Raw genomic sequence first — 22,275 nt, forward strand, 5'->3', positions numbered from 1 at the left:
GGCTTTTCTCTGGGACAGGGGTTTTGAGTACCCCTGATTCAACTGAAAAGGATCTATGCTACCACAGCTGGCACTAACTTTTATGTAGAACAAGAAGGAAATTGGCCTAAACAACAGGAATTCCATAGGCTACCAACTGGGGAGGAAAAAAGTCAAGCTTTTCAGCATCACACCATTAAATAGAAGAGAAATCTAAAAAAATTTTTTTTCATGTAATCCATACAGAAGACATTTCATTTACAGCCTGTGTTGTAATCCATATAATAGGTACCTCATTTGCAGCCAGTCCTGAACTGGGATTGAAAATCTTTTCATTCCCTGTGAAAGAATCCCACTGTGACGAGAAGTGTACAGTTACAGAGAGAGGTAGAGACAGAGAGCGGTAGAGACAGAGAGGCCCTCCATCCGCTGGTTCACTTTCCAGATGGCCGCAATGGATGGAGCTGTGCCGATCCGAAGCCAGGAAGAGGACTTGGGCCACCTTCCACTGCTTTCCCAGGCCATAGCAGAGAGCTGGATCGGAAGAGGAGCAGCCGGGACTAGAACCGGTGCCCATATGGGATGCCGGCACTGCAGGCCAGGGATTTAACCTGCTCCACCACAGCGCCGGCCCCGAGAAATCTAGTATAAGACCATGGACCCATATGGTCCAGTTCATAAGGAAAAGGATTATCTGTGATAATCATGTCTAAGAAAACAGTTACATTTTATTGATGCTTAAGAGTAATTTAAGGGACCATTTCAGTAGTCCCAAATTCCCAGCCAGGAACAATACTGAAAAACAATGTCCTCAAGTTTCTGCACACAGTCATCTCTTAAGAGAGAGGCAGGCAGGTGGGTTTTTGGCAAAGCAGTTTAGACACTATTGAGATGACCACATCTAGTATCAGTGTCTAGGTTACAGTCACAGCTCCACTTCCAGCTTCCTGCTAATGAGCACCCCGGGAAGCTGCAGGTGACAGTGCAAGTACTTGGATCCCTGCCACTCATGCAGGACCCCAGACTGAGTTCCAGGCTCCTGGCTTCAGCTCAGTCCAGCCCTGGCTGTTGTAGATATTTGGGGAGTGAACCAGTGGATGGAAGATGTCTGTTTCTGCCTTTTAAATAAATTAAAAAGTAAACAAATAAAAACTTTAAAAAGAGAAAAATCTACAGTGATCTGACATAAAACATTCTATATATTCATTTCAAAAAAAAGAGGCTTATTTTTCCTATACATGGATACAAGACAAACTCACACAACTGTTTGCCAAAGCTTACAGGTGTGAAAACAAATGTGAACATTTTTGGTTGTTTTAACTTAGGGTCAAGGGGTGGGTGGCAGTACTATTGGCATCTAGCAGGTAAAAGTTGAAGATGCTAATAAAATGCAGAGAATAGTTGCCCTACAATGAAGATTTATACAGTTCCAAACATCAACGGTGCCAATATACAGAAGTTCTGAACTAGATAGTAGGTTAGGAATTACTATATCACAACATCAAATGTCATGCTAGGAAATTACAAGCATTTTTATAAATGCTGCATGAAAAAAATGAGCACATAATTACAGCACATCCTGGATAATTTGAGCTATTACAACTCATAACCAGTATGTATAAACAAATACAAAATTGCTAATCCTCAGAGGTCCCTTCTGTAGGATCAATCATAACAAATTCATTTCTTAATATTTTAACAATCAAAAATCTACTCTTTTTCATCTCTTCTACTGAAATAATGAAGCCAACTCTAGGAACACCAACCAATAGGAAGTGTCAAACTTTAACTGAAAAACCTAAAAATGCTAACACCCACAGTCTCTCAGGATAGCAGAGGTGGCTGCATCTGCAAATACGATTTAAGCTATTCATCAATCATTGAAATTCAAATAAGTGCAGAGGTAGAAGGTGGCAGAATTTTACAAAGAAGTGAACAAAAAATCCCAATGCTAAACATCACTGGCAAAGTTAATATTCTTTTCTGCTAACACATGAAGGTCACAGAAAGGGCGATGCACACAGCCTTGTTTCAAGTACCTTTGTTACTCAAATTACAAGATTTTTCTATGCTTTCAGATAAAGAATGATGAACTTGAAACAATATGTAGACAAAAGACTAGAAAGTAAAACTGGAAATAAGTTGGCAGAGCTGAGGGCTCCGTAACAAACTTTAAACATGGTTAGATGTGAGCACTTGGCCTACTCGTTAAGATGCTACCTAGGACGCATCTCATGTCAGAGCACCTGGGTACAACCCCTGGTTCTGCTCCTGATTCTAGCTTCTGGCTAATGTGCACTTAAGGAAGCAAGAGGTGATGGCTCAAGTACTCTGTTCCTGCCACTGATGTAGGAAACCCAGAATGAGTTTTTGGCTCTCAGCTTTGTCCTGGCTCAGACCCAGTTGTAGATATTTGAGGAGTGAATCAACAGATGAGAGCTCACTCTCTGTTTATCTGTCTGTCTCCCTGCCTCTCAATTTAAAAACAAACAAACAAAAAACACAAAACAATGGGCAACTGTTGTGCCACAGTGGATTAAGCTGCTGCTTGGGACACTCACATTTCATACTGGAGTGCTGGATTGAGTACTGGCTGCTCTTCTTTCAATCCAAAGCAAAGCAATCTGCAGATATTAACCAAAACTGACTTCAAAGACAAAGGCTTAATATTTAGTATTTCAGTATTATTTTTTTTAAAGATTCATTTTATTTATTTGAAAGTCACAGAGAGAGAAAGGTAGAGGTAGGGGTAGGGGTAGGGGTAGAGGTAGAGGTAGAGGAAGAGGTAGAGAGGTCCTCCATCTGCTGGTTCACTCCCCAAATAGAAATAAGAGCTGGAGTTGGGCTGACCTGAGCCAGGAACAGGGGGAACCCCAGGGACTTGGGCCATCCTAAACTGCTTTCCCAGGCCATCAGCAGGGAGCTGGATCCAAAGTGGAGCAGCCCAGACTCAAACTGGCACCTATATGGGATGCCAGTGCCATAGGCAAATGCTTAACCCACTACACCACGTGCTAGGTCCCTCAGTGACACTTTTACTAAACTAATACTCCTTGCCACTGCCACCACCACAAAAGAGTCATATTCTTCCTGCCTCACACCTAATTATGACTTTATCATTTCTTACCTTCCTCTGGGGCAGCTACAGCTCCTTCAGGTAGCACAGGCTGCAACTCTTCAGTTTCAGAATTATTTTCCAAATCAGTCACCTGCAATCCTTCCAGGCGACCTCCTTTAGCACTAGCCCTAAAAGAGAGAAAGTATAATTTGGTATTTTTATAAAACCAGTAAGTGACACAATAAGGTATATTTCATTTTTCTGAAAATGAACACCAAACCAAGTAGAGTACACGCAAAGGTGGTAACAATAAATTTCAAATTTTGTGTTATTGTTTATTATTTTGAAATTTGTATTTCTTTTCAGTTCATTTGAAAGGCAGAGAGACAGATGGAGAGGTATCTTCCAACCACTAATTCACTTCTCAAATGCGTGCAATAGTTGTGGCTGGGCTAGACCAGGAGCCTGGAACTCAATCAAGGTCTCCCAAGTAGACTGCAGAAACTCAAGCACTTGAGGCACCATCTGTTGCTTTCCAGGGTGTGCATTAGCAGGAAGTTTAATCTGAAGCAGAGGAGTCAGGACTTGAATGACACAATCCAATAGGGGACATACGCATCCCAAGCAGCAACTTAACCAGTGCACCAAATGTCCCTCAAAAAGTTAAAGATTGATTGATTGATCTATCTATTTATTTGAAAGGCAGAGTCACAAAGAGAGGGACAGAAAGAGGTATCTTCTATCTACTGGTTTACTCGCCAAACAACCCCAACAACCAGGTCTGAGCCAGGAGGTGGCAGGGGCCCAAATACTTGGGCCACCTTCTGTTGCTTCTTAAGTCCATTAGCAGGAAGCTGGAGTAGATAGGACTTCAACCAGCACTCTTATATGGGCTGTAGCTATTAAGCAGTGGCTTAACCCACTGTGCCAAAATGCTGCCTACCAAATATATTGAGTGAGAAAATAAGGCACATCTTTTATATTTATTCATTTATTTTTAAAGATTTATTATAATATACTTGAAATCCAGAACTTCAGAGAAAGAGAGGCAGAGACAGAGAAAGAAAGATCTTCATCCACTGGATCACTCCCCAGATGGCTGCAACAACCAGGGCTGGGCGAGGCCGAAGGCAGGAGCCAGAAGGTCCATCTGGGTCTCCCACATGGGTACAGAGGCCCAAACACTTGGGCCATCTTCCACTGCTTTCCCCAGGCCATTAGCAAGGAGTTGGATAGGAAGTGGAGCAGCCAGGACTCCAACCAGTACCCATACAGGATGCCAGTGTTAACAGGCAGCAGCTTTACCTGCCACACCACAATGTTAGCACCACATCTTTTAAACTTAAAAAGCTACACAGGAAAATTGTTTGTTTGTTTGTTTGTTTGTTTTTTTAAAGTAGGGAGACTGCCATCTCAGGGAAGAGTTATGGGCAAAATGGCAGAGGAAAGTCCAGACAAATTAGAGGGACACTGTGGATCTATGTGGAGGGTGTGGACATGCACAACTCAGGGCCCCAGCAGCCGAGAACCTCAGCACCAGCTCTGGAGTGAGGTGAGACCAGTCTGTAGCAGCCCAAGCCACTGGCAACAAAGCTGTGCTTACACTAAGGACTGCACAGAGTCTTTGTGTGGTTCTTGTGGCAACGCAGACAATATTATACCCACTGGGGCTAGTACCCAAGCACTGGTCTCCTTTGAGGAGGGGAGGTAAGCATGAGACTACACCAACAGAGCAAAACAAAGCTCCCCTCTGATTAAAAAAAGGGGACATTTACCATACCCAACCGGGGTGTCAACCTGGAACTCCCTTCACCCTACAGCACTGAACAGAGCTCCCTAGCTACAGCCACCACACACCTCTAGGGATTAACTGAAAAAGCAGACACTACAGTAATCCACAGAGGCATAGTCCAAAGATTAAAGCCATCACAGGGAAGAAACAAGAAGAAATCAGTAAGTAGCCCCACAAATGCTGAGTGATAAGCAGAAATTCAAGAAACAAGAATAAGGAATACAACACGACACCCCCAAACAAACACAACACTTCAATACTAGAATGTGAAAATGAGAAGATTGAAGAAATGACAGAAATGAAATTTAAAAAAATTACTGTAGGATTATTTAGAAGTAATCAGAAGCAAACCCACAAACTAAATGAAATCTGTACATGACATGAAAGAAAATTTCTCCCATGAAATTGAGAACTTAAAGAGAAACCAAGGGGCCAGCGCTGTGGCACAGCAGGTTAATGCCCTGGCCTGAAATGCCAGCATCCCAAATGGGTGCCAGTTCGAGTCCTGGCTGCTCCACTTGTAATCCAGCTCTCTGCTATGGCCTGAGAAAGTGGTGGAAGATGGCCCAAGCGTTTGGGCCCCTGCACCCATGTGGGAGACCCAGAGGAGGCTCTTGGCTCCTGGCTCCTGGCTTCGGATCAGCGCAGCTCTGGCCACTGCAGCCAATTGGGGAGTGAACCATCGGATGGAAGACCTCTCTCTCTCTGTCTCTCTCTCTCCCTCTCCCTCTCCCTCTCTATCTATCTATCTCTGTGTAACTCTGACTTCCAAATAAATAAATAAAAATCTTAAAAAAAAAAAAAAAAGAGAGAGAGAGAGAGAGAAACCAAAATGAAATCTTGGAAATGAAGAATTGAATAGAACAAATAAAAAATATGGTGGAAAGCCGTAACAGACTCGGTGAAGCAGAAGAAAGAATATCTGACTTAGAAGACAAATCACTGGAAAATTTACAGTCGAACTAAACAATAAGAAATTAGAAAACTAAAAAACACTGTTGGAGATCTACAGGATACTATCAAATGACCCAACATATGGGTCTTAGGAGTTACTGAAGCCATGGAAAGAAAGAAAGGATTAGAAGGCGTTTTTAGTGAAATAACAACAGAAAACTTCCCTAATGCAAAACTCCTTATAGACATGACCAGAAAAGATCGTCATCACGACACATTGTAGCCAAACTCTCCACAGTAGAACATAAAGAAAAGATTCTAAAATGTGCATGAAAGAAATGCCAGATTATTTTCAGAGGATCTCCAATTAGACTCACAGCTGACTTCTCATCAGGAACTCTATAGGCTAGGAGAATGGCGAGATATATTCCAAATCTTAAGAGAAAAAAACTGTCAACCCAGACTACTATAGCCTGCCAAGCTCTCATTTATGAATGAAGGTGAAATAAAGAACTTCCATAACAAACAGAAATTGAAAGAATTTGTTACCACTTGTCCAGCCTTACAAAACATGCTTAAGGATATGCTACACACAGAAACATAAATATTTGGTCATCACTAAGAAACAAAGTGCAAGCAGAAAATTGTCCAGTAAAAATACAAAGGAAATACAAAGTAAAAAATAGGAATATTTATGGAAAAATGGCAGGCCAAAGTCATTACTTATCAATAGTCACCTTAAATGTAAATGGTCTCAGCTCTCCAGAAATAGACTGGCTGAATGGATTAAAAAACAAAACCCATCTATTTGCTGCCTACAAGAAAAACATCTCACCAACAAAGATGCATGCAGACTGAAAGTGAAAGGATGGAAAAAGATATTCCATGCTAACAGAAACCAAAAAAGAGCTGGTGTAGTCATCCTAATATCAGACAAAATAGACTTTAACACAAAAACTAAAAGAGACAGAGACACTTTAAAGAGACAAAGTTAAAGGAGACAAAGAAGGGCACTATGTAATGACTAGTTACAGGGCACCTGACTATTTTAAAGAAATGTTAATGGATCTAAAAGGGAGAAGACATGGACTCCAACACAATAGTAATGGGAGACTTCAATACCCTACTTTCAGCAATGGACAGACCAACCAGTCAGAAAATCAGCAAGGAAACAGTTAATCAACACTATAGACCAAATGGACCTAACAGATACCTAAGAATTTTCCATCCTACAGTCACAGAATACATATTCTCCTCAGCAATGCATGGAACTTTTCTAGGATTGATCACATGCTAAGCCATAAAGCAAGTCTCAGCAAATACAAAACAATCGAAATCATACCATGCATCTTCTTGTAACACAATGGAATAAAGCTGGAAATCAACAACTCAAGAATCTCTAGAACATGTGAAAATATCTGGAGACTGAACAACATGAATGAACAGTGGGTTAGGGTTAGGGTTAGGGTTCAAAAGATAAATGAAAAAATTTCTGGAAAAAAAATCAAGATGACAATACAACATATCAAAACTTATGGGATACAGCAAAAGCAGTGTTAAGAGGAAAGTTTATAGCAATTGGTGTCTACATCAAAAAATTGGGAAGGCACTACTAAATAAATGAGCTATCAATTCATCTCAAGGCCCTAGAAAAACAACAGCAAAACAAACCTAAAATTAGTAGGAGAAAAGAAATAATTAAAATTAGAGAAAAAAAACAAAATTTAAACTAAAAAAATACAAAAGATAGTGAAACAAATAGCTGGTTTTTTGAAAAAATAAACAAAATTGACCACCATTGACCCAACTAACCAAAAAAAAAAAAAAAAAAAAAAAAAAGAGGAGGCAGAAGACCCAAATCAATAAAATTAGAGATGAAAAAGTAAATGTAACAACAAACATCACAGAAATAAAAAGAGTCATCAGAAATTACTACAAAGAGCTATATGCCAACAAACTGGGAAACCTAGAAGAAATGGATAGATTCCTGAACACACACAACCTACCTAAATTGAGCCATGGAGACATTGAAAACCTAAACAGACACATAACCAAGACAGAAACTGAATCAGTAATAAAGACCCTCCCAACAAAGAAAAGACCAGAAATCTGAATATAGACCTACCATTTGACCCAGCCATTCCACTCCTGGGAAGTTCCCCAAGGGAAATGAAATCAGTATATGAAAGAGTTATCTGTACCCCCATGTTTATTGCAGCTCAATTTGCAATAACTAAGTCATGGAATCAACCCAAATGCCCATTAACTGAAGACTGGATAAAGAAATTATGGGATATGTACACCATGGAATACTACACAGTTGTTAAAAAACAAAAACAAAATCCAGTCACTTGCAACAAAATGGATGAAAATGGAAAACATCATACTTAGTGAAATAAGCCAGTCCCAAAGGGACAGTTACCATAGGTTCTCTCTCACCTGTGATAACAGAGCACCTAAAAGGAAATCCATAGAAATGAAAATGACACTTTGAGAATCAATGACTTTGAACAGCCCTTGTCTTGACTGTTGAGGAACAGTTTCTTTTTTTCATACAATTTGTTGAATTCCTTACTTAACAGAGTTAATCATATGTGTATTAAGTTAATTGAAAATAGACCTTAGTGAAAAATAAGAGTGGGAATAAGAGAGGGAGGAGGAAGAGGGGTGGGAGTGTGAGTGGGGGAAGAATTACCATGTTCCAATTATGAAATATATGAAGTTTGTATTCCTTAAGTAAAAGGTTTCTGGGGAAAAAAAAAAAAAGAGAAAGCTACATAATCATAGTTGCTTAAATATCTAGAAAACCTAAGAAGATACAGCATACATAAAAAATTAAGAACAGCAAGAATGTGTATGGGCAGGCATTTGGAAAACTAGCCAGACGGGAGATAAAGACTGTAAAATTTTCACTCCACCCCCCTTTCATTTTGAACCACTTTACCATTAGTATTTAAACTTTTTTATTTACAATACTTTAAATCCAGAAGAGGAAAAATGATATTAGCTATACTACATCCATATGAACCAGGCTGGTAGACAAAATTAATTGTAAATTGAGGATTACAACTAGAGTTGCAGATATTTGTATAGGACTTTACATTCTAGAAAAAATAAAAAATTTAAATATCTATGTCCATATACATTTAATCTGTATGACTAAAGGCTGATACAAATGTATAACAAATAATATATAAAAGCTGGCTTCAGTTTAACTTCAAAGAAATGTGTATAATATCAAGCTAATTATTGGGAAAGGTAAAACAATTTCCGGGATTTTAACAGCTTTCTACAGCTGAAAGTTGAGTCAAGCCAAAATTAAACTGGTAGCTGTCTTTTTAAATTTGGTAATGACCCAGACCTTGAAAACTATATAAAATTAAGTAAGTTTAAGGGATGTTCATCTTTTTCTCAATTCAAAATGCTTTTCAAAGTCTCCAAGGCAGAACTATCCCACTGCTGAAAATTTAGAAAAGTGTTTAATACCCATAAAATAGATTAGCACAGATAGGTATTTGTCACAGTGACTAGACCGCTGCTTGGGACACCCATATCAGTGTGCCTTGGTTCAAATTCTGGCTATGCTTCCAATTCCAGCTTCCTGCTAATACATACTTGAGAAGCAGTAGGTGATGGCTTAAGGAGCTAGGTCTCTGCCACCTGTATAGGAGAAAAACTGAGTTCAAGGCTCCTGGCTTCAGCCCCAGGTGTTGTAGGCATTTGGGGAGTGAACGTGCAGATGCAAGATCACTCTCTCTCTCTCAGCATTTCAAATAAATAAAAACCTTAAAAATAGATTAGCATAAGGATATTAACGGCTCCTCTAGCCATTCTATAGATAACACATTCTATAATCACTCAATATTTAAAATGGATAAAACTCTCAATGGCATGGCTACAGTTTGAGTTTCAGTTTAACTTTTATGGTATTATACATGTCAAATATCACACAAGTATATGTTTGTGGGATATTTCACAATAAGCTTTGAGGATACTATCAATAAGAGAAAAAAAGGTGAGATAAAAGCAGAAAAGTAGTGTTAAAATTGCTTTGTTTTGTTCCACAAAAAAGATAGGTGTGACACAATTGTGACATAATGTAGCCAGCATTAATGTCTTCCAACAGTAGGAAACACAGGGCCAGTGTTGTGGTGTCGCTGGTTAAGCTGCCACCTGCAACACTGGAATCCCATATGCACACTGCTTTGATTCCTGGTTGCTCCACTTCAATCCAGCTCCCTGTTAATGAGTCTGGGAAAGCAGCAGAGGATGGCCCAACTACTTGGGTCCCTACACCCACACGAGAGACTTGGATGGAGCTCCCAACTCCTGGCTCCAGCCTGGTCCAGCCCTGGCTGTTGTGCCTATTTGGGAGTGAACCAGCAGATGGAAGATATCTCTCTCTCTCTGTAACTCTACCTTTCAAATAAATAAAGTAAATCTCTAAAAAAACACACACATGAGGTCGGTTCTGTGGCACAGTGGGTAAAGCTACTGCCTGCAGTGCCAGCATCCCATATGGGCACTGGTTTGAGCCCCTGCTGCTAAACTTCTTTTTTTTTTTTTTTGACAGGCAGAGTTAGACAGTGAGAGAGAGAGACAGAGTGAAAGGTCCTCCTTCTGCTGGTTCACCCCCCAAACGGCCACCACTGCCGGCGCACCACGCCGATCCAAAGCCAGAAGCCAGGCGCTTCCTCCCGGTCTCCCATACAGGTGCAGGGCCCAAGGACCTGGGCCATCCTCCACTGCCCTCCCGGGCCACAGCAGAGAACTGGACCGGAATAGGAGCAACCAGGACAGAACCGGTGCCCCGACCAGGACTAGAACCTGGAGTGCCGGCGCCACAGGCGGAGGATTAGACCAGTGAGCCGTGGCGCCTGGCTGCTAAACTTCTGATTCAGCTCTCTGCTATGGCCTGGGAAAGCAGTAGAAGATGACCCAAGTCTTGAGGTCCCTGTACCCACATGGGAGAATGGGAAGAAGCTCCTGGCTCATGGCTTTGGACAGGTTCAACTTCAGTCATTGTGGCCATCTGGGGAGATAGAAGACCATTAGATAGAAGACCTCTCTCTCTGCCTCTCTGTAACTCTTTCAAATCAATAAATAAATCTTTAAAATACACACACACACAAAAGTGAGAGAATTTTTTAAAAAGTTGATAAACAGGTATCTCACAAGGAAGAATACACACTGGTAATATATCACTGCTACCCTACATTCACTGAAAATGAACTCTACCATAAATCTTAATTACTTAATTTTTATTTATTTGAAAGGCAGAGACACAGAGACAGACGCAGAGATAAACAGAGAGGAACTTTCCATTCAATGGTTCATTCCCCAAATGCCTGCAACACAAACTATGGAGTGAGGCTACAGCCACAAGCGAGGAACTCAATTTACCTGGGTCTCCCATGTGGATGGCAAGAAGCAAAGTACTTGAGTCACCACGTTCTACCTCCTAGGCCAAGCATTAGCAGGAAGCTGGAATCAAAGAGGAGCTAGGGCCGGTGCCGCAGCTCAATAGGCTAATCCTCCGCCTGCGGCGCTGGCACACCGGATTCTTGTCCCGGTTGCTCCTCTTCCAGTCCAGCTCTCTACTGTGGCCCGGGAGGGCAGTGGAGGATGGCCCAGGTCCTTGGGCCCTGCACCCACATGGGAGACCAGGAGGAAGCACCTGGCTCCTGGCTTCAGATCGATGCAGTGCGCTGGCCGCAGCACGCTGGCCGCAGCTGCCATTGAGGGGTGAACCAACGGAAAAAGGAAGACCTTTCTCTCTGTCTCTCTCTCTCTCACTGTCCACTCTGCCTGTCAAAAAAAAAAAAAAAAAAAAAGAGGAGCTAGGACTTGACCCAGGGTCTTGATATGGGATGCAGGCGTCTCAAATGGCATCTTAACCACTGAACTATCTGCCCTCCCCTTTGTTCTAACATATTTAAACTGAGCTTCTGGTACTATTTCATCCCATTAAAAAAAAAGTAAGATACATGGTATTAGTTACACTTTAATGCAATAAATCAACTTTCTATTTGTCATGAGACTCCAAATTCCATTAAAATTGATGGTAAAAATGCCATCTTAATTGTTGAAGTGATCATATTAAGTGCTGAAGTGAACATGTGGATAGGATTGAGTGTTAAAGAGATCATATAAATAGCATCAAGTGCCTGGTAATAATAATAGAATTATAAAGGAGGGAATGTCCAACATGGGAAGCAATCCACACAGCAAACTCATAGAATGACAATCACTTTAAGTAACACTCTGACCTCAGAATCAGCCATGAAGGCATTCAGATGTGGATGAAAAGCCCATGAGAGCATTTCAGGCATGGAAAGCCAAGTCACTATGGCAAAAAAATATCCTACCTGAGGGATCTCTGTTAGTGAAAGAAGCAAAAGAAGGGGCCATCAAAGAAGGATGTACTTTTCTCTGAAGGGAGGAGAGAACTTCCACTTTGCTTATGGATTGTCTAAATACTGATGGAGTGTGTGGTCACAAAAGGCTTTAATAGCCTTGGCAGCTCATGGCAAGAGCCTCAGGTGATCACTGATTTTTTTTTTTTTTTAACAGGCAGAGTTAGACAATGAGCGAGAGAGACAGAGAGAGAGTTATAGACAGTGAGAGACAGACAGAAAGGTCTTCCTTCCATTGGTTCACCCCCGAAATGGCAGTCACGGCTGGCGCTACACCAATCTGAAGCCAGGAGCCGGGTGCTTTCTCCCGGTCTCCCATGCAGGTGCAGGGACCCAAGCACTTGAGCCATCCTCTACTGCCCTCCCGGGCCACAGCAGAGAGCTGGACTGGAAGAGGAGCAATTGAGACTAGTACCCGGTGCCCCAACCGGGACTAGAACCCAGGGTGCCGGCGCCACAGGTGGAGGATAAGCCAAGTGAGCCATTGCACCGGCCCACTGATGTCTTAGTAAATAAGAGTGTTAACTGTTAAATTAATAACAGAAGTCACTGTGCACTTATTCCTCATGTAGAACCTCTGTCCTTAATGAGTTGTACTATGAGAATTGACTGCAAAGCTTGTTCTAAAATAGTACTTTTTACGTTTGTGTGTGTGTGGGGGTGGGTGGGTGCAAACTGTTGAAATCTTTACTTAGAATAGTTGGTCTTCTTTATATAAAGTTAATTAAAATTGAATCTTTTTTTCTTGACAGGCAGAGCGGACAGTGAGAGATGAGAGAGACAGAGGGAAAGGTCTTCCTTTTCCATTGGTTCACCCTCCAATGGCCGTAGCAGCCAGTGCACTGCAGCCGGCGCACTGCGCTGATCCAAAGCCAGGAGTCAGGCGCTTCCTTCTGTTCTCCTATGTGGGTGCAGGGCCCAAGTACCTGGGCCATCCTCCACTGCCCTCCCAGGCCACAGCAGAGAGCTGGACTGGAAGAGGAGCAACCGGGACAGAATCCGGCGCCCCAACCGGAACTAGAACCTGGGGTGCCGGCGCCGCAAGCAGAGGATTAGCCTATTGAGCCGCGGCGCCAGCCTAAAATTGAATCTTAATGAGAAATGGGATGGGAGAGGAAGTAGGAGATGGGATGGGAGTGGGGGTGGGAGGGTGGGTATGAGGGGAAGAACCACTATATTCCTAAAGTTGTACCTATGGAATTTGCATTCATTAAATAAAAGCTTTAAAAAAAATCAACTTTCTGGCTGCTAAAAAATATAGCAGAGACTTTGTTTATTATGATGGATAAAAAGTTTCAAACAAAGCTATTAGTTATTATCCCATTATATAAATAAAATAATTTAATTTACCCCAAAGCAACCATTTTCCTCCTTTTCTCTATAGCAGGTAGGCCATTGAAAACTGCAACCACAACAGCACGGGAATCCAAAGCTTTACATTGCCGTTCTTCTGTTTTGGGCACAATATCACTGATAATACCATGTGTCAAGGCTCGGGGAGAACTGTGCCTGCTCCCAGACTGAGAGCATCCTGGGGAGCCTTCAGGAAAAGAACAAGGATATTCAGAAAGAAGGCAAACACACACTAAAGTTCCTCAGATTAGGAAATTTCACTCTGTATACATTTTAGAACTACATTAGGGTTCAAAATAATTGTTTCAAAACCAGTTTTAAAATATATCTGTCTTTTTGATGCCTGGTATAAAAATTAAGAAGCTAATGGGTTCTATTCTATTGTGAGATCAAAAAACTTCCAAACTAAATTTCAGCATTTTTGGTGGCTTCTAAGGTCTAAAGCTGACACTGTGAACACCAGTTTGCAGTAAAAGGAACCTACCCATTGAAATGACATTCTGAACACCCCCAAAACTTACCTTCGGATAGAGTGTGACAGTCTCCCTTTGAACGACAGGTTTCCCCAGAGTCCACTGCTCTTCGAAGTGACAGACTACCTGCTATACTGGACCGAGCAGGCTTAGGTGAATTACTCTTCTTATTTGTGGCTGCAAACACATTTAAAAACATTGTTGAATATGATCAAATTGCATGAAACTCAAAATTCAGCCAGAAAAAAGTTTAACCATGCTCAGAAACTGATCTGTCTACTGTGTTAAAAAATAAATAAATAAATAAACAGAACACTCTGTAGGCCCCACTGGCTTATTTGAGGTTTTAAGACAAAAGTATTCACTTCTTTGTGGCTGGTGGAGCAGAAACTTAATTACATATGAAAGCCATCAGAAAAATTATACCAATTTCAATTCAATTAAACTATCAAGAATATAAACAGGGCCAGTGCTGTGGCGTGGCGAGTTAAGCCATCGAATGCAGTGCCTGTATCCCATGTGGGTGCCGGTTAGAGACCTGGCTGCTTCACTTCCGATCCAGCTCTCTGCTATGGCCTGGGAAAGCAGTAGAAGATGGTCCAAGTCCTTAGGCCCCTGCATCCACATGGGAGACCCAGAAGAAGCTCCTGGCTCCTCCTGGTTTTGGATTGGTGCAGCCCTGGCTGTTGCAGCCAATTGGGGAGTAAACTAGCAGATGGAGGACCTCTCTCTCTCTCTGCCTCGCCTCTCTCTGTGTAACTCTGACTTTCAAATAAATAAATAAATATTTTTAAAAAGAATATAACCTGCAGGGACAGGTGTTGAACCTAATGATTAAGATCTGTGCATCCTGGATCAGAGTGCCTGGATTTCATGCTCAGCTCTGGCTCCTGATTTCTAGACTCAGGAGGTAATGATGATGGCTCAAGTAATTCCATTCATACAAGCCACACAGGATACCAGGATTGAATTCACTACTGCAGGCTGGGGCCTTAACCCACTGAGCCACAGCATCGGCCTCAATAAATCTTTTTTCTAAAATGAATTAATTAGGGTCAACACCATACATGGTAGGTTAAGCCTGTGCCTGCAGTGCCGGCATTCCATATAGGTGCTGGATCGAGTCCTGGCTGTTCTACTTCTGATCCAGCTCTCTGCTATGGCCTGGGATAGCAGTGGAAGATGGCCCTAGTACTTGGGCTCCTGCACCCATGTGGGAGACCCGGAAGAAACTCCTGGCTTTGGATCGGCACAACTCCGGCCGTTGCAGCCAATTAGGGAGTAAACCAGCAGATGGAAGACCTCTCTCCCTCCCTCTCCTTCTCTCTCTGTATAACTCTTTCAAATAAACAAATAAATCTTAAAAAAAAAAAAAAAAAAGTTAAACACACTTAGTTCCAATGTAACCCAGCAATTCCAACCCTAAGTATATACCCAAAGATAAACAAAATGTATGTTCAGGGGTGGGCATTTAGCACAAAAGTTAAGATCTTGCTTGGAATGCCCTCATCCCTTACCAGAGCACCTGGTTTCTGGTTTGAGTATCAGCTCCTCCACTTATTATTTATTTATTTATTTATTTTTTTTGGACAGGCAGAGTTAGACAGTGAGAAAGAGAGACAGAGAGAAAGGTCTTCCTTTTTCCATTGGTTCACCTCCTAAGTGGCCGCTACGGCCAGCGTGCTGCGCCGATCCGAAGCCAGGAGCCAGATGCTTCCTCCTGGTCTCCCATGCGGGTGCAGGGCCCAAGGACCTGGGCCATCCTCCACTGCCCTCCCGGGCCACAGTAGAGAGCTGGACTAGAAGAGGAGCAACCAGGACGGAATCCGCTGCCCCAACCGGGTCTAGAACCTGGGGTGCCGGCGCCGCAGGCAGAGGATTAGCCTAGTGAGCTGCAGTGCCGGCCAGCTCCTCCACTTTCAATCCAGCTTCCTGCTAATGTACACCCTGGGAAGCCAGATGATGGTTCAAATACATGGGTCCCTGCCACCAGCATGGGAGAACTGGACTGAGTTCCAGGATCATGGCATCAGCTTGATCCCTCCCTGATTGTCACATACATTTGAGGAATGAACCAGCAAATGTAAGAACTAGGTCTTGGGTAGACATTTGGTTTAGCGGTTGAGTCGATGCTAGGGATGCCTGCATCCCATATCAGAGTGCTGGTTCAAGTCCCAGCTACTGTGCTTCTGATCCTGCTTCCTGCTAATGCACACTCTGCACTTAGGTTCCTACTACCCATGTCGAAATATAGACTGAGTTCCAGGATCAGATTTCATTTGTGACTACATGTCAGGGATCCTAAGTAAAATACTAACAAACTGAATATAACACTATATTTTAAAATAATTATAGATCAAAACTAAGTAGGATTGATTCTAGTAGTTCAAGAAAGGTCAGCATAAGAAAAAAAATGTAATTCACCCTACTTTATGTTAATAAAGTAACAGCAAAATAATATGATCACTGACAGATGTCAAAAAACCATTTTATGTAATTCTATGCAACTTTTTTTCTTTTTTTTGACAGGCAGAGTTAGACAGTGAGAGAGACAGAGAGAAAGGTCTTCCTTCCATTGGTTCACCCCTCAAATGGCCCCTACGGCTGGCCGGTACGCTGCACCGATCCAAAGCCAGGAGCCGGGTTTCACTGCCTTCCCGGGCCACAGCAGAGAGCTGGACTGGAAGAGGAGCAACCAGGACAGAATCCAGCACCCTAACCAGGACTGGAACCCAGGATGCCGGCGCCGCAGGCAAAGGATTAGCCTAGTGAGCCATGGTGCAGGCCTCTATGCAGCTTTTGACTCAGTATAAAAAGAAACATCTGGGGCAGGCAATCTGTCTTAGTGGTTTAGATTCCTGCATCCCACTTGAAGTGCCTGGGTTTGATTCCTTGTACTGTTCCTGATTAGAGCTTCCCATAACGTGTACTCTGGGAGGTGCTGGTGATGGCTCAAGTAACTGGCTTCCTCCTACCCTGTGGGAGGCCTGGATTGAGTTCTCAGCTCCTTGTTTCAGCCCCCGAGCTGTTGTGGGCTTTTAGGGGGTGCAGCAGTGGATGGCAGTTTCTCTTTCTTCTATCAAATATATTTTAATGGTAAAAAGAGAGGCAATTTGGTATGGGTGTTGTAGCACAGCAAGTTGAACCACCACTTGGGAGTGTTCACATCCCATATCTGAGTACCAGTTTGAGTCCACTTCCAACCCAGCTCCTTGAAAATGCACCTGGGAAGCAGTGAATGATGGCTCAAATACCTGAGTCCCTGCCATCCATGTGGGAGACCAGATGGAGTTCCAGGCTCCTGGCTTTGGTCTGGCCAAGCCATGGATATTGTGGCCATTTGAGCAGTGAACCAGTGGATGAAAGATATGTGTGTGTGATTGACTCTGCGTTTCAAATAAATAAATACTCTTGGTGCCGGTGCTGTGGTGTAATGGGTAAAGGTGCCACCTGCAGTGCCAGCATCCCATATAGGCGCTGGTTCAAGTCCCAGCTGCTCCATTTCTGATCCAGCTCTCTTACGGCCTGGGACTGCAGTAGAAGATGGCTCAGGTCCTTGAGCCCCTGCACTCACATGGGGAAACTGGCTGGCCCCAAACCTTACTATTTTCTACAGAAGTGTACTGTTTTATATTCCCACCTATAATGTACAATGGTTCCAATTTCTCTACATCTTCATAAACACTTGTTATTTTCTGAGGTTTCTTTTTTTGTTGTTAAGGTTTTATTTATGGGGCCAGCATTGTGGCGTAGCGAGTAAAGCTACCTCTTACAGTGCCAGCATCTCATATGGGCACTAGTTCAACTCCCAGCTTCTCCATTCCAACTCCCTGCTAGTCTGTCTGGGAAAACAGAGGAAAATGGGCCAAGTCATTGGGCCCCTGCACCTATGTGGGAGACCCTGATAAAGCTCATGGCTCGTGGCTTCAGCTTGGCCCAGTGCTGGCTGTTGTAGCCATCTGGGGAGTGAACCAACAGATGGAAGACCCTCTCTCTCTCTCTCTCTCTCTGCCTCTGCCTTTTTCTCTCTTTAACTCCACCTTTCAAATAAATTTTATATATATATATATATATATATATATATATATATATATATTTCTGTTGAGGTAAAATTGAAACAAAATATTAAAAAAAAAAAAAAAGAAGAACAAATCAGGTTATAAACAACCTTCTGACGTTTATTCTCTAAGACTTCCTCCTAAAATCAGAATTAAACTCAAAAACTCTTATTGAGTCTTACAAGATCCTGCTGATCTCTGACTTCATCTACCTTTCTCCTTTCTGTCCTTGGTTCACCATCTTCAGCTATACTAGTCTTTTTTTTTTTTTTTTTTAAATTTATTTATTTGAAAGGCAGAGTTAGAAAGGCAGAGGCAGAAACACAGAAAGATTTTCCACCCTCTGGTTCACTCCCCAAATGGCTGCAACAGCCAGAGCTGGTCCAATCCAAAGCCAGGAGCTTCTTCTAGGTCTCCCATGTGGGTGCAAGGGCCGAAGCACTTGGGCCATCTTTTACTGCTTTCCCAGGCCATAGCACAGAGCTGGATTGGAAGTGGAGCAGCTGGGACTCGACATATAGGATGCTGGCACTGCAAGTGGCGACTTTACCGACGACGCCACAGCACTATCCCCAATATTCATTTAATCTTTCAAACATACAAGGCAAATCCTGTACCAGTGATTTTGCATTTTCTGTTCTGTTTACCCAGGATGCAGCTTCCTGCAGATCTTTTAAGAGTCAAGAAGATCTCAACCTTCAAGTCTCAGTTCAAATGTTTCTTCCCCTGAGAGACTTTCTCTGACTACTTCCAACTAAGGTAGCACACTTGTCTGCTCCCCCATCCCATTCTTGTGTTGTTTTCTAAATGGCACTTTTTTCTATATCTGTTTACACACTTTAATGTCTGAATCCCATCACTGGAATTCAAGTTACATGAAGTTAAGAATTTTGTCCTGTTTACTGCCAGCCAAAAAATAAGCAATAAAAAAATGTTATCTCTATCACATAATAGTAAATACAATCAATTTTGGGGAAAAAAGGCAGTGAGTATTTGTAGTCTTAACTCACTGGAAGAGATGTTTAAATACTATCATCCTGAAATAACCAGTCATCTAGCTTCATGTTACATGTGGAGAAATGACACTAATAGAAACTTTTTCACTTACAGTTTCGTACATAACAACTGGCAACTGATGACTTTGCCAGGAGCTCCATTCCCAAATCCTGTAATCTGCTAGAGCTTTCACTTCCACATGCAGCCAGAGCTGCCTGATCAGCAGAAAAAAGGTTTGTCTGCATATCTCCAGAAGCAACATTGCTGCTCTTTATTTCTGCAAGAGTATTCTTTACATCAGTTTTCATACATCGAACTTCAGCCATTTGAGTTTTCAGTCTTTTTAGCATCTTTAAATCAGATGGCACTCGCCACATTGCCTGCTGCTGCTTCCTTTGATCTTTATCTTTTCGAGAATATGATGCTTCAGAGAGAAAAGTGATAAACCATATTAATATAAATTGTAACATTCATGAAAACATTTTGTACTACGGAAATACAAAAATACAATGTGAAAAATAAGCTCACATGCTTTAGATGATATTAACATAAAAGCAAACATTAAACTCCATTAGTGAGGCAGGTGTTAGTGCAGTGCTTAAAATACCAGTTGGGATACATACATCCCTTTTAACAGTGCTTGGGTTTGAGTACTGGCTTCCAATTCCAGTTTTCTGTCTGAAAGGCAACAGGAGATGGCTCAGGTAGTTGGGTCCCTGCCATCCACATGGGAGACTCAGACTGAGTTCCCAGCTCCTAGCTTTGGCCAGCCCCAGCTCTAGCTGTTGTGGCATTTGGGAAATCAATCAGTGGATGGGCGATGTGTCTATGTCTGTATGTCTGCCTTTTGTTGTCTGTCTCTCTCTGCCTTTCAAATAAATTCTATGACAAGTCCACTAATAAGAATAAAGATTGACATGAGTGTTCTAATTGTATTCCATATTTTAATTCTGAGCTACTTTCTAAGCCTTTCTACTTTCATATCCCACTGATATGTCCAACACCATGTTTAAATTTTACTATTAGGACACTGCTGTGACAGGTGGGTAAAAGCCTACGGTGCTGGCATCCCACATGGGCGCCGGTTCAAATCCTGGCAGCTCCACTTCTGATCCAGCTCTTTGCTATGGCCTGGGAAAAGAGTAGAAGATGGCGCAAGTCCTTGGGCCCCTGCACCTGTGCGGGAGACCTGGAAAAAGCTCCTGATTGACCCAGCTCTGGTCATTGCCAGTTGTTTGATAACCTGACTGAAGAGACTTGCAAACTGAGGACCCAAATTTTCAAGAAGCATACCTTACAAAAGAGACCTATAAAGTCTGGGCTCTAAGTCCCTACCCTACTATAGCAGTTCTATATCTACTTTCTACACAGAGGTTTCGCTTAGACTTTGACAAATGAATTCCGTTGCTGTAAAGCAGCATCAAAATCACCTTCTAAACCACTGGTTTTATTTATATAGTACTACTGTTTAAGAAAGGGGGGGGGGAGGGGCAGATGTTTAGTGGAGCAGTTAAGATGCCACATGGGACACCTTCCCATATTGAACTGTCTGGATTCAAGTTTCAACTCCACTTGCGATGCTAGCTTCCTGCTAATGCACACTCTGGGCTCAAGTGTTTAAGTCCCTGCATCCACCCATGTGGGAGACCCAGACTGAGTTCCCGACTTCTGGCTTCTGCATGGTCCAGCCCTGGATGTGACAGGCATTTATTTGATGAGTGAAACAATGGATGTAAGATCTCTTTCAAATAAAAAGAAAGAAGACAGCAAAAAGTTCATTATAATTTAAGAATATCCTGAATATATTCTAGAAAGCATTCCAACAAAATGGTGTATTTATTTTATTGGAGAGGCAGACACACATTGAGAGAAAAAAAGGAGACTGAGCAAGCTACCACGCACTGGTTCATGCTCCAAATGCCTCCAACAGTCAGGGCTGGTCCCTGCCAAAGCTGGGAACTAGGAACTCAACCCAGGTCTCCCACATAGGTGGCAGGAACCCAGTTACCTGAGTTATCACCTGCTGCCTCCCCGGGTCCACATTAGCAGGAAGCTGGAATTAGGGGTAAGCACCAGGACATAAACTCAGGTACTTAACTGCTAGGCCATCTGCCCTTCCACAATGGTTTTTAAAATAACGCTTTTTAAAAGGTAAAATTTTAGCCACTCAAAATGACTTTCTGAGAGTTTCAAAAAGCCCAGATTTTACAACACAAATCTTCATCTTAGTATAGTAACACAAATGTAATTTCTCACATAAACCTTTGCATATAAAACACTGCTGCCAACTGGTATACATTTTTAAACTACTTAACATCAAAGAATGTGTAAATTGTCTTTTTCTATGCTCAATTTAGACACAGTTCCACTAGGAAATCAGGCCTAAAGCACTGTAAATCCATTCACAAAGAGGACAACTGTACTTCTTATAGATCAAACTGTCATTTAGAAATAATATATATGGCAAATCATATAAAAACCTTCTTACATGCATTTTTACATTGTTTTTGCACAAAACACTTTTGAAAAATAATTTTAAAAGTACTCTGGTTGATATGTTATTTTATGGCATAAAATAAAGAAATTTTCTATGGAAACATACCATGTTCTAACTAAACTTAGATGAAATATTTGGATGAAAATTCAAGTGTTCTTTTAGATAGCCACAGGAAAAAAAGGTAATATTTTTATTACTGTACCTGTAGGCTGTAAAAGTGAGGCAGGTGGGCGAGGCTGTAAACCCCATAAATTTTCCATGCTGCTCCGGTCCTTAAGGTCCAATAAATGTATTAAAATTAGGGGATCAATGTCTAATAAACTACTGGTAGCAGCAGAGCATAAATGTGTTCTTCGTGACATTCTGCTGCTGGCACCCATGTAGCCATGGCTACTCCCTGCAAAAGAAATAGAAATGTAAAAAAGGAGGGTATACATTTGAACAAAATTTAAGTATACTTAAAAAAAAAAAAAAAAAAACTGTGTAGCACTGTTTGAATACTTGTCTATGGACCTATCTCTTAAGAGTTCATGTTCAGGGGGTTGGCACTAGGGCACAGCGGGTTAAAGCCCTGGCTTGCAGAGTGTCAGCATCCCATATGGGTGATGGTTCAAGTCTCAGCTGCTTCCCGGAAGAAGCACCTGACTCCTGGCTTCAGATCAGCTTAGCTCCAGGCGTTGCAGCCATTTGGTGAACGAACCAGAGGATGGAAGACCTCTCTCTTTCTCTTTCTTCCTGTTTCTACCTCTCTCTGTAAGT

At 42.1% G+C, this 22,275-nt stretch overlaps 1 protein-coding gene across 2 annotated transcripts in view; it reads right to left on the bottom strand.

The window, feature by feature from the left end:
- The window catches only part of TRIM37 (tripartite motif containing 37), a 177,555-nt gene that overhangs the window by 57,754 nt on the left and 97,526 nt on the right, over positions 1-22,275 (bottom strand). For both annotated transcript variants that reach the window (XM_062216752.1, XM_062216753.1), the window contains exons 18-22: positions 21,719-21,913; positions 19,132-19,443; positions 14,014-14,142; positions 13,490-13,679; positions 3,107-3,225 (exon numbers count right to left, since the gene is read on the bottom strand). In XM_062216752.1, the coding sequence (XP_062072736.1) occupies positions 3,107-3,225; positions 13,490-13,679; positions 14,014-14,142; positions 19,132-19,443; positions 21,719-21,913 (945 nt within the window). The remainder of the gene's footprint in view (positions 1-3,106; positions 3,226-13,489; positions 13,680-14,013; positions 14,143-19,131; positions 19,444-21,718; positions 21,914-22,275) is intronic.

This window comes from Lepus europaeus, chromosome 18 (genome assembly GCF_033115175.1).
Source record: "Lepus europaeus isolate LE1 chromosome 18, mLepTim1.pri, whole genome shotgun sequence".
Classification (NCBI taxonomy): Eukaryota; Metazoa; Chordata; class Mammalia; order Lagomorpha; family Leporidae; genus Lepus; species Lepus europaeus.